Source organism: Furipterus horrens, unplaced genomic scaffold (assembly GCF_987537825.1).
Source record: "Furipterus horrens unplaced genomic scaffold, mFurHor1.1.pri manual_scaffold_12, whole genome shotgun sequence".
NCBI classification, from domain to species: Eukaryota; Metazoa; Chordata; class Mammalia; order Chiroptera; family Furipteridae; genus Furipterus; species Furipterus horrens.
Window position 1 is genome coordinate 44,266,634 of NW_028327182.1, and position 13,359 is coordinate 44,279,992.

Here is a 13,359-nt window from a genome sequence, read left to right on the forward strand (position 1 = left end):
TGACTTAGAAATCAGGTGTGCAGTCTGTTAGGTTTTAATGTAGGGTAAGAGTGAGTGAACCCGGTGTGAAGGCCTCATGGTCTTCCAGTAGATTGAATACCTGGGTTATGGTGTGTTTGTTCTGAGCATGTGGAACTCTAGTTAAGCATTTTGTTCTTCCTCTTAGCTGGATTGATCCCGTATTTATCAAAGGATATATAGTAATACACCAAATGAGTATTAATTGGCGAGGCATTTAAAACTAGAATATCTCCTGAATCTTTTATCTTGTCTTAGAACTAAATCAATTAAGAATATCTTTAATTTTCAGAGCTTCAGTGAAGATGTGTTCCAGTCTGTAAAGTCTTTATTACAGAGTGAGAAGGAACTATGCAGTGTATCAGCAGAGGACTGTGAAACACAGGATGAACATGCCAGTTTGACTGAGGTTTGACATACTTTCTGTGCCTTCTCCTAATAAAGCGCAATGTATTTTTATGCATTTTTATAGAACTGCATGATCTAGTTGTAAAATGCCTAAAGTCTTTACATGTGAATACGTGTATGAGAAGTGCCTCTTTTAAATACCCACTAACATAACTGTCTGAGTGCATTGTAATGAGCACATTAATTCAGTGCGTAGGCATTATTGGCCACTTGTCAGACAGACGGTGCTGTATTAGATGATTCCTGCTATATTCAGTAACTGGTACTTTAATACTGAAAATTTCTACTGTGAAACATGAAATATGTGCTTATTTTTTATAATCTTTTTTTTGGGTTATTGTTTCTTGATTGTTTAAAGTCAGTACTTTGATTCAAAATGAAAAAGTACCGATATGTTTACTTTGCAATTAAAATATTTACTACTTGAAGATGTGCTACTTGCTCACCTGTTTCTCTGCTACATCAGTGTTTCTAATCTTTGTTTGAATTTATTACTATAAGGAGTAATAATATTTTATTCTACAGTATAACCATAGTCCATTAACACATTTATGGTATCAAATAGGAGAGGGCATTAGGTTATTGAATCTGAGAAATAAGGTCTTAGGTTGTTAATTAAAAAAAAAAAAATTGAAATCAGTGTTCCAAAAAAATACTGATTATTATTTCTTTCTTATTCCTTGAGAAACTATATTTTAGAGCTAGTTGCATAGGCTAATGAGCATACCTTTTGGGCCTGTAGTGTTCTCTGACCGGAGACTGTTTTTGTATCAACTCAGTTTCTATGGCTCTTGACTGTTACTTGTTTTTCCTTTTTCCTTTATTTTCATAAGGCTGAGCCACTCTTAATCTTCTCAGTTGTTGCCAAGTGTGACAAGTCTCCTGTGTCCTGCTCTCAGTTTTCCAGCCTGTGTCTCTCCAGCTTCTTTCCCAGTGCCTTTCCGAGCCTACATTCCTTGGCAAAGCCTTCCTCTGTCAATGGGATGTATAAGACTGCTGGCATCTTCAATACCCCAAAGCAGCGTTATTTTCTTTTTTGTATTCAGTGAAAGGAAACATGAAAGAATTGAAGGAATTTCTGTCTCATTTTAGGGTGCACATATCACAAAGTATCTTTTCGAAGAAAGGAAGGAAATTTGTTAATTGAATGCTTCTTTGTTATTGAGTACCTGTGATATGGTAGGCATTTTCCTCTACATTATCTGTTTAACTCTCACAACTGTGGAGGAGTTGTATTGCTTTAAGTAGTTTTATAGATGAGGAAACAAGTTACTAGAGGTTAACAGCTTACTTAGACCTCTAGAAATTAACAATTCTGTTAAGTAATAACCCTAATAAATCAGAATAAAGATACTGGGGTGATTTAGATTCTGACTTGCTTCTGAATCATCAGAAAGAGATCAAAAGTATATTGTGTGTTGCTTTAGATTTTAATTATTCTATTTTTTCCTTAATTCCTACAATTGATTATCCATATTGCTAACATTTAAATATTTCATATTTTTAGTCAGTTCTTGCTTTGTAGACAGTTTACTGTTCTATCTTCAAATGGAAAATATTTCTTCCAATGATGTCAAAGACAAAGGGGATATAAATTTTAAAATAATATATTTTTTCAGATTATAAAAGCAGTACATAGTCCTTAAATAAGAAATAAGAAAAGCATAAAAAAGAAAGTTACTGTTGTTAATCTTACGAATCAGGGGGAAAAAAAAACCACAGTGGCAAAAGTAGAAAAAAATAAGATCACTTTTAATTCCATCATCTTGAATTAATCACTGTTTGTAGTTTGATGTATTGTCTTCCAGTGTTATTTCCTATGCATATGTTTTTTTTTAAATAAGGCTGAAATTGTAAGTATACTCTATCATTTTTCTGTAAGTTGTTCTTTTTACTTAATGTGACATTTCCACATATCATTAGATACTCTTTAGAAATTTAATATATATAAACTTCTGCAGAGAAATCTCTGTATAAGGGCATTGATGGAAATAAAGTGATGATATTACAGGGAGTCAATAAGGAGGTAATCTGGAGGGCCTACCCAAGGCAAGGCTCTCTGAGGAAGTGACATTTAAGTTGGATCTTGAAGAATGAGGTGGAGCCAGGCATGGAAATACCCAAGGAAGGGAGCTCCAGGTTGAGGGGGTATACTGCAAAGCCCTTAGGCAAACATACTGGGCATATTCTAAACCCAGGAAGGGAGCCTGTGTGTGTAAATGAGAGTGAGGGAAGATTGAAGGCAGTTAACTCAGAGCCCTGGGCCTCAGTTAGGACTGCACTTGGAAGCATGGAAAGCTTTTGACAGGCAGGGGACATGACAATTACTAGGATCAGGTGGAAGAGGGTTGTATTAGAAGTGGTGGCAGGGGGACGGGAGAGAAGTGGATGTATGTGAGATATGTTTTGGGAGTGGAATTGATTGAACTTACTAATGAAATGGATTTGGGGTTGAAGAACTACATTATGGAGCCAAATTTTGACAAAAAACTTTTGTTATCATCTTTGAAAAAATTAATCATTCTGTCCAAAACAGTCAGCATTTTTATTTATTTACTTTAATTGAGGTCAAATTGACATAAAACGTTAGTTTCATATGTACAACATAATGATTTGATATTTGTGTGACAGTCAGTGTTAATGCTATGTGACCTTTTTTGTTTCTCAGTTGTCAGTAATCTAATTGAGATAAAATGTAAAAATTCACATTAATGGAGCTCCATTCCTTATTTATTCAGGTCACATTTCTAGGTTTCAATGAAGAAACAGATGCTGCCCACGTACAGGTATGCTTGACTTACTGAACTGGAAAGGACTGCGGCAGATAATTTGGAACAGGTTTTGAGACCCTGAAACTTTGCCTTAGTAATGGAAACTTCCACTAAACTTCTCTGCTGCCGCTCCTGTTTAAAGTTGAAAGACGGCACTTTGAGATCAGCTTTTGAGTGTGCTTTGGACATTTTCACTTGTAGTGTTTTCATGGAACATCCTGTTATGTAGAACAGTTTTAGGTTAGGGGACCACAAAAATTGTTTATCTGAGAAGGCTGCAAACTGTGGGCTAACTTTTTCTCCATTCTGTGCCTACAGTAGAATGTAAGACTTGTTTTTTCATTTGGATAGTTTTTATAATCTGACCTCAACAGTCAGATTCTTACATTATCAAATAGGATAGAGTTAGATTTAAAAGGTAAAATTTGTAAAATATATTAACCAATGCAAAAATTTTAGCCTGTTTGATTTATGGAGGAATTTACAGAGGGGTTGAGAGTTGAGATTAGGATCAGCAAGAGAAAGTTTCATGGTCACATGAAGAGTGGTTGAAGCTCAGAAGATGTGGTAAACATGCTTTGTTTTACCTCAGGCAGTTTCTTTTTATTTTCAAAAGATTTTATTTATTTCTTTTTAGAGAGAGGGGAAGGGAGGGAGAAAAAGAGGTAGAGAAACATGGATGCGTGAGAGATACATCGATCAGTTGCCTCTTGCACACCCCAAACTGTGGACCTGGCCTGCAACCCAGGCATGTGCCCTTACCAAGAATGAACGGCCAACCTTTTGGTTCATAGGCCGCTACCCATTCTACTGAGCCACACCAGCCAGGGCACAGGCAGTTTCTTAAGATTTGTGATTGCCATGTATTTCCTTTTGTGGCAGTAAAGTCTCCCAATAGAAGAAGAAATAACACCATAGTTCTTTGTGAACAATGCAAATCAGGTGATAATGAATGAAATAGTTTATGCAGAAGACACGAGAGAGGACATACTCCTAAGAATGTAAGACTGAAAAGAGAAGTGTTCCAAAGAATTTATCTCTTGTTCTACTTCCTCTTTAAGAGTTACTGATAATATCATAATTATAAAGGAAAGTACTCTGTGAGGGATGAAGGATGTTAATAATTCTTTAACTGGGTAAAATGTTTACATAAAAAGGACAGATGACGGGGGAAAAGCTATTTTCTTTCCCCTTACATCTTCATTAACTTATCAGTTAAAGTCTAATGTAATGCTTCAGAGAGAAAAGACAGAGAAATAGACTTGTATTTTATAAATATAAAACTTAAGCTCCAATGAAGTACAATCTGTAGGCAAGACTCCTCTATGAAAAATTTCACAGTTAAGCCTGAGGACTGCAGGTTGACATTTGCAGCTAAAAACTACCATGCCTAATTGTCATGGACATGTGAGGTACCATGTAAAAATTTTTTGTAGCTTGATATTAATACATGTAAAAGGCTACAGAAATAACAGGTATTAAAATACTTCAGTACACTTTATTTTTTGAGTTTTTAAAAAATTTGTTGTTAACTCTTATAAACTGGAAAATTTATAAACCAGTAGATCTTAAAATTGTTGAATAGGGACCTACATAATAGGAACCTTAACAAAAGTGTTGTCTTGCAGTGTTATTTATTGTGTTATTGTTTTACATTAGGATTTAGCTGCAGTTTCTTTGGAACTTCCAGATCTTCTGAATTCACTGCACTTCTGTAGTCTAAATGAAAATGAAATTATTTGTATGAAGGATATAGAGAAACCACCAGATATAAACAATGGTCCTTTAAATCAGGTAACTTTAATTTATTATTTCTAATGAGTTTTGGGGGGCAAATTTTACAATGACATTTGATTGAGAGTATTACATTTTTAAATGCTTGAAGTTTTTTTTTTTTTTTAAAGAAATCATAGTCAAGAAGCTATGATTCACATAATGCTTTGAAATCATTGAGGGATAGAATACTTTTGGTCATAGCTTTAAATCAGATTTTCCATGTTGGAAGTTCTGTAAATGGAATGCAAGTACATATTAATTTTTTTCTGAAAAGTTATTTTTTCTGGTTTTGTTGAACTTCTATAAGCAATAGGAACTTTTCCCCCTTTATGGCCAATTCCAAATTTATATAAATATTGTGCTATGTTTTAGAGAACATACTTTATTTCATTTTCTGGTTAAAAAATTCAGTGTAAGGTAGATATCTGAAGATGTGTTCTTTATTTTTACAAACAAAACTGTTACCATTTCAGACAGGTGATTAGTTTCATAAAATTCATCTTTTAGTTCTTTACTAAGTGTTACTTTATTGGTAATTCATCAAAGGAAAATATCTAGAATGTTTTACCTCCTAAAAATTGAATTTTAGTAGGCTTAAAAGTTGGATTACTTATTCCAAGTATAAAAGACTACTACTGTGTTATTAGGTCTACACATTAGGTAGAACTGCTTGCCTCATTTCCTTAATTATATTCTTCATTTATATTTACTTTGTTTTATTCGTTAGACTACAAGAGGTGATTAGCTATTATATTTAGGTTCTAGTTTTTTAAATAAATCACTTGTAATATTTACATTTTTAAAGATAATATGTATGGAAAACTATGATGACTTGTATTCTTAATAAAAGCTGTAAGCATTACTGTAAATGGTAATATTAGGGAAATTTAGGTAAAAGGGGGAGATATTCTCTTAGGAGAGAAGTTGATATCATGCTGAACACTACAGGAAAGTGGGGTACAAAAATAGAATAGTACCTGGTTACTGCCTTCAAGCACTTTATAGGGTAGTTGATGAATTAGGTGAATGATTAAATAAGAAAAATCACAATAATACAGGAAAACATTGCAAAATGAATGGATAGTGAGTTCTGTAACATTAAAGAAGGTAGTGTAGGTAGAATTACAATGCCTGGATAACAAAAAGATGGGAGAAGAGATTGGGGAGTGAGAGAAGTGGAGAAAGAATGAAGAAAAGAATTAAACATTACAAAATCAGGGAGCCTTTCAGGATGCATGCATTTTGTTCTTTTTTGTTCCCCTGAGATTGTGTTATTTCTAGGCTGTACTTCCAGATAATATGTTTTGTATGTGTAATATGTTTTGAAATTAAAGTATTTTTATCATCTTTCCCAAGAGTCATCATTCTGGAATGCTTTGTGTCATGAGAGTGTCACCACCTACATTACCAAGACTCAGAATTGATTTTATCTTTAGTCTCCTAAGTAAATATGCTACTGGTATCAGATACACCCTGGACACATACTTGCATCAGAAGTGCCAACTTGAGACCACTAATGAAGATGATGACGATACTAACCAGTCCGTGTCATCCATAGAGGATGACTTTGTCACTGCTTTTGAGCACTTAGAGGAAGAAGAGACCTTAAAGTCATATAATGATGGTTTGTTCTTTCCTGGAGTTTTTCTTGATATAGGGGATTAAAGTTTAAAGTTCAGTTTTAAAAGTTTTAAGGCCGACTTACTCAATTGAAACCTATTCTTTTTAACCTTTTTTGTCCTGATTGTCCAGGCACTTAATTTTCTTGTGATTTTTAAGTTCATTGCTATCTGGTTTTCAAATTTGCTGTTTCCGTAATTATTTTGATAGCACTCATTATCATAACTGTTTGGAACATGCCTAGATTCAAACTGGAGAGGAGTTATCTGGTAGAGTCCCTATAGTAATGTTTCTAACACATGTGACAATATGCTAATCATTCCATAGACCAGGTATTCCTAAGTATGGGGTAAAATGAGATTATTTTATTATAAGTTGTGTTTGCTTTTGAGAATGTCTTGGGATGAATGTGTTAACATAGTTTAGAAGAGACATGTTGCAAATAAATATATTGTGCTTAAAGTCTATTATTCCCATTGATTTAAATGAAAAACATTTTCTGGTCAAGAATAATTTGATGATTTAAGTTTTTTTCCTATAGGAGTTAGCATTACTGCATTAACGAGCCAGTGTGATGCTGCTTCACAGACTTCTGGTCACCAATTAGAAACCCGTGACTTAAGGATTCTGATTAGCTCTGGGCGGCAGAAGTCATTTGTTAAACCTTCAACTTCCTTAGTAAACATTCTGGGACATAAAGAACAACCTGTGAAAACTTCAGTTACAACCTCAATTTCTGAGCCTTGGATCCAAAGAAGTGTCTATAGGTCATCTAATGCTTCAGCTAAGGATAGTGATACACAGAAAACTTTTTTTTCTTCTTCTCCTGCCTATTCATCTGAATCAGAATGCTCGAGTCCAAGTCCTGTTATTTTCTTAGATGAAGAAGGATATCAAAAAAGTTTAAAAGCAAAACTTGAGTTACCTAAAATTCCTGTGATGAAAGATGATATAGAGGATTCAGACTCAGAAGTAAGTGAATTTTTTGATAGTTTTGATCAGTTCGATGAACTAGAACAAACTTTAGAGACTTCTTGTCCTTTTCTAAAAGATCCTGTCATAGGGAAGCCATCTCAAAAGAGAGGTCACAAACATGACAAATCTTGTTCTGTAACCACTACTATGAATCCTCAGATATTCAAGTTTGATCGTCCAGCTCTCCCAGCTAATGTTAGAAAGCCCACACCTCGTAAACCAGAATCCCCTTACAGTAACCTGTGTGATACTCCAGATTCTCCTCGTCCAGTGAAGGCATCTGGGGAAGACAGTGGCTTGTTTAGCCCCATTCGATCCTCTGCTTTTAGTCCTCTTGGAGTCTGTACCCCTGCTGAATGTTTTTGCCAAACAGATGTTGGTGACGATAGGATTCGTAAAAATCATGGTTCTCTTTATTATACCTATGAAGATTATGCAAATAGCATTTCATGTGAAGTACTGGACTCAGTTCTCCATGCCCAACAAACTAATGCAACATCGAACACTAATAGTGTTATAAAGGGAGGAAATAAAACCATAGCTCTTAAGAGTGGAAGCCTTGGCCAAAAAAGTAAATATAAAAATAAATCCTTAATGATTAGAGATAGCATTCAAAAATTTGCAGCAGATCTTGTGGAAAAAAGTTTTGGCACTGCATTTAAAGATTTGCAAAAAGGAGTCTCTTCATGTACCAATGTATTGTGCCATTTAGCCATCAAATTGACATCATCTGTTTTTCAGATGGCATTTAATGAACTGAGAAGTCAGTGTGCATTTTCATTGAAACAGCATGCCATTAGTGGTCTGGCTAACTTTTTGGTGAGTGAAGCTTTATCAAATGCTTTAAAAGATTTACAGTATGTAAAGAAGCAGATATTTACAAACATAGTTGCTGGGTTTGCTGCAGATCTTGCTGAAGAGCTTGTTTTTGAAGGCATCATGGAAGTGTGTCAATTTTCATATCCTCCAACACCTACATCTCCACCATATTGGTCATTTGACTATGAAGATAAAGTAGTGAAGTCATATGCAAAAGATTTGTCTGAATCTGTAATACAGGAAGCATTCATTGAGCTGTCACAAGTTGATGTGATCTTTACAACAAAGGCAGCAGTTAGTGTTTCTACAGAGAAGATAAAGTATGTGAGTGCAGAATATATTGTTCCATCAACACAGACCTCCACATATCACCATACTTTTAACAATCAAGCAATTATGGTGACAAAACCAATGCAGGAATATAAAAAAGAATACACTGTACAGCAGGCCTTATTTTGTACTTCTGGAATTGTTACTTCTATACCAGTGCCCCTGGCAGGAAATGTTCTTCTCCCATATCACTTTACATCTAATATATATCAGGCAAAGTCTCATCTGGCATCTGGTGATAGTAATTTGAATAGTGATCCTACTGAAGCATGTGTTTCCACAAAAAAAAAAGGAGAGGAAGTAGCTTGTCTCAGAAATATTTGTTTACCTTCAGAACATAATCCAGTTAGCCAGAATGATTTTAAACCAAATAATGAAATGCAGAACTCTTCAAAATTAACAAGTGATCCGGTGATTATTAGCAATTTTTCTGCAGCAGTGGTACATTCAATAGTAAATGAAACTTTAGAGTCAGCGACATCATTCAAAGTTACAGATGGTTTAATTAAAACAGCGAAGGACAAAAACCTTCCTTTCTGCTACGATCAAGAGACACTGCAACAGAGTGAAGCTAGCAATAAGGACTTGTTTGTTGATCGATTATCTAAATCTGTTATTAAACATTCCATAGATAAAAGCAAACCAGTGATCCCAAATGTGGATAAAATCCCAAATGTGGATAAAAATTTGGTACACAGGGAAGGCTTGCCTATTTCTGGGGGAGAGTCACAGCTGACATTGGAAAATATTCCTAAATGTCTTGATGCTCAAGATCACTTAACTCACTGTTCACTTTCAGTAGGAAAGGGTTGTGATTTAGAATGTAAAGATTCTATAGCTCATGGATTTTCTTTGGAGGCACTGCCACATTGTCCAACTATGGTAGGTCAGAAACCTGATTTGAAGGAAGTTGCTAAGGACAAATCAGTGAAAAAGTATAATTTGAATAATACAGCACCTGAGCCCTTGTCTTTTGGACAAGAAAGCCCTTTTGCCCATTCACTTACTTTCTCATCTGCAGTGCTTACGTGTGTTGATGGTTTACATGTGGAAGATAAACAGAAAATCAGAGATGGAAATGTAATACCTGATACTCCTCCATCAACTCCTCTAGTACCATTCCAGGCTAGTTCTGAATGGGATATCAAGAAGTTAACCAAAAAACTCAAGGGGGAATTAGCAAAAGAATTTGCACCTGCTACACCACCTTCTACACCTCACTACTCATCTGTTGGTAGTTTGTCTGAGAATGAACAAACTATTGAAAAAGAAGAGTTCATGTTGAAACTCATGCGATCTCTTTCAGAAGAAGTTGAAAGTAGTGAAGGTGAGGAGCATCCAGAAGTGGATGTGAAGTCAGAGCACTCAGGGAAGAAAGTTCAGTTTGCTGAAGCATTAGCTACACACATAATTTCTCTTGCAACTGAAGTGGCAGCTTCCCATTTAGATAATAAAATAATTCAAAAACCCAAGATTAAAAGCCCTTGCTTAAATGTGCAGAGACAAAGAAGTGTGTCACCTACTTTGTTAAATTCCTCAGATGAAAATTTACAAACATTATGCAATTTTGCAGGTGATATGGCAGCAGAAGTTATTGCAGAAGCTGAGAAAATAGCAAAAATTAGAAGTTGTATGCTTTTTAGGCAAAAGAAGAACAGTTGTTATAGTGATGGTGACCAAGATTATAGATCAGAAGAGAAATTGAATATAGAGACTGTAGCACACCCAAGAGAAGTTGATCCATTTATTTTTTCATTACCACCAAGCTCTTGTATGTCAGGTCTGACATGTAAGTATCCCAGCTGTGAAAGTGTGACAGATGAATATGCAGGACACATTATCCAAGTACTAAAACAGGAAGGTGGTAATAGTGAGTTAATAATGGATCACTATGCCAATAGACTTGCTTATCGATCTGTCAAATCCGGATTGCAAGAAGCAGCTAAGACAGCCAAAATGCAGTGCAACTCAAGAATGTTCCTCGTGCAAAGCTCACAGGTAAAAACCAACAATGAATTCTTAATGTTCTTAAATAAAGAGCACCACCAAGAAGTAAATAAAAAGAGACAAATGAAAAGAAGTGCAGGTTACCTTGGTAAAAATCAAACTTGTGAATGGAGAAGGGGTACGTACAGAAATGAGTGCCCTGAACTATCTAGTTTTTCAACCTCTCTTGCTCACAGCATCTCCAGAGATGTTAAAAAAGAGCTGACAGTGTGTACAGTTGGCTTGCCAAAATCCTCAACAGATTCTTGCCTTTATGAAAAATCTGGGTGTGATAAAGATACTGAGTCTCATGTTGAGCCAGAATTTACTAAGTCTTTTCAGCCTTCCTCACAAAATCACAGATTTTACCACAGTACAGGCAGCTTAAATGGGTATGGTTATGGAGACAATGTTGTTCAAGCTATAGAACAATATGCTAAAAAAGTAGTGGATGATACTTTAGAACTAAGTTTAGGATCCGCATTTTTCCAAGTCTCTGAGACCACAAAAACAGCAGATAGGATCACTTATGCAGAAAAGTTGTCACCTCTTACGAGTCAAGCTTGCAGATATTGTGACCATAAAGAACACCATGACTGCAATGGAAATTCACCTCAGCCCTCTTTTAGACATGATTCACTTGCTCATAGTAAGCCAGGTTCTAATTCAAAATTCAGCAACATTTATCAGAAGTCCAGAATTTTTCACCTTCATGTCCCTCAAATTCATGTTGATCTTGATACGAAGACAGTGCTTGCTGAGAAGATAGTTGCTGAAGCTATTGAAAAAGCAGAGAGGGAGCTGAGCAATACCAGTTTGGCAGCTGATAGTGGGATTGGACAAGATGGTGTTAGCTTTGCTGAAAGCCTTACCACAGAAATAATGACATCAGCGATGGTGAATGTCGAAAATGCTGTCAGCAGGTAAGTTTCAAGTTTCTTTTGGGTTTCATGATAAAACGAAAAGTTAAATTCAATCATATATGTTTTAGGTCCTATTCAGAAAGGTAGGATTATTTCTAACCCTAAACAATTTTTCCCTATTAACATTTGTGTATTGTTTTATATCCTATATACTACTTTCACACACATTGTTCATTATCCCACAACAGCCCTTTGAGGGAAGGTATTAACTATTCACTTCGGTAGAAGATGAAGCTAATCACCTTGCCCAAGTTCACAAAGTGTGAAGTAGGTAATATGAATCAAAGAAACAGCTGAAGAATATTATACAGCAAATACAGACTATTACCCTGTTAATTTACTACTCTGGGATTAACTTTTTATATATCATTTTCTTATTTCTCTTCACAAAGGTAAGTTTTTTTTTTTTTTTTTTAATAAAGAGCATAATTTAAAGTGCTATTAGGAAAGATAGCAGAAATTCTTCAAATACTTTGTCACTGCCACCACTTCTCTTGATAGAACCACAGTCTAAGGGGACACTTCTTTCTGGTAGTCCTACAGTGTCCTTTTTTTCTTCAGCTGTATATTAACACCTTATTTAAAATTTTTACTTTTAATCTTCTTTTTCCCTGGTGAAGCACCAAGACCAATTTGTACTATTAGTCTGTAGGATTATATTTGTTAGTTCCATTGGAAAGAGAAAATGTCGTGAGTGGAGGTGGAATTTAATTGAATTACATGATACCCCAGATTTTTTAGTAGCTTTTGTCGAAGCCATGCAAAGACTGTTTCTTTTCTCCACCGTGCAGTTTGGCCAGGATCCTTGACTCCAAATTATTTGATAGCATCCTCTTGCGATGAAAGATGCTGTAGGTTTTGGTGAACTAGGCGAGGTCACTTTTGCTATAATCAGGTAGCCTTTTTCCCTCTAAACTGGGGGTTGACAAATTATAACCCATGGGCTAAAACACATCCATTGCTTGTTTTTATATGGTTTGTGAGCTAAGAATAAATTTTAAAGTTTTAAGTTTTAGAAAAAAATGAAAAGTACTATTTTGTGACATGTGAAAATTGTAATTCAGATGTCAGTACAGCTTGTCTGTGGCTGGTTTTATGATCTAATGGCAGAGTTGAGTAGTGGACCTTATATATGAGGCCTGTCCAGAAAAAGTCCAGCCATTGTTAATATATCGAGAACAGATTGCATGACATCTGTAACCTGGCAGCCAAGGAAGGTGGACTTGGATGTGCATGTGTGAAAAATGATGACTTTACTATTCTAGTCAGTGGGGGCAGTATACTCTGTTGATTGAGCATGTGTATTGTGTGGCCATCGCATTCAAAATGATTGAGCGAATAGAGCAATAAATCTGCATCAAATTTTGCATTAAGCTTGAGCATTCCTCTGCAGAAACTATTTGGATGATTCAGAAGGCTGCAGCTATGGGCAACAGGTGACTGGTAGCTTAATTATGACAGTGCACCCACGGGATCATCCCATCTCATGCAGAATTTTTTGCCGAAACATCAAATCACCCAGGTGACTCAGCCACCCTACAGCCCATATTTGGCGCCCTGTAACTTCTGGCTTTTCCCAAAACTAAAATCACCTTTGAAAAGAAAGGTTTCAGACCATTGATGAGATTCAGGAAAATACAATGGGGCAGCTGATGGTGATTGGGAGAACTGTGTGAGGTCACAAGGTGCCTCCTTCAAAGGAGACTGAGGCATTATTGTCCTATGTACAGTGT

At 35.6% G+C, this 13,359-nt stretch overlaps 1 protein-coding gene across 3 annotated transcripts in view; it reads left to right on the top strand.

Annotated features, from left to right (window-relative positions):
- AKAP11 (A-kinase anchoring protein 11) overlaps window positions 1–13,359 on the top strand; it is a 54,348-nt gene that overhangs the window by 18,946 nt on the left and 22,043 nt on the right. For all 3 annotated transcript variants that reach the window (XM_090258384.1, XM_090258383.1, XM_090258385.1), the window contains exons 3-7: window positions 311–427; window positions 3,165–3,212; window positions 4,857–4,991; window positions 6,330–6,597; window positions 7,135–11,626. In XM_090258384.1, coding sequence (XP_090114510.1) covers window positions 311–427; window positions 3,165–3,212; window positions 4,857–4,991; window positions 6,330–6,597; window positions 7,135–11,626 — 5,060 coding nt within the window. The remainder of the gene's footprint in view (window positions 1–310; window positions 428–3,164; window positions 3,213–4,856; window positions 4,992–6,329; window positions 6,598–7,134; window positions 11,627–13,359) is intronic.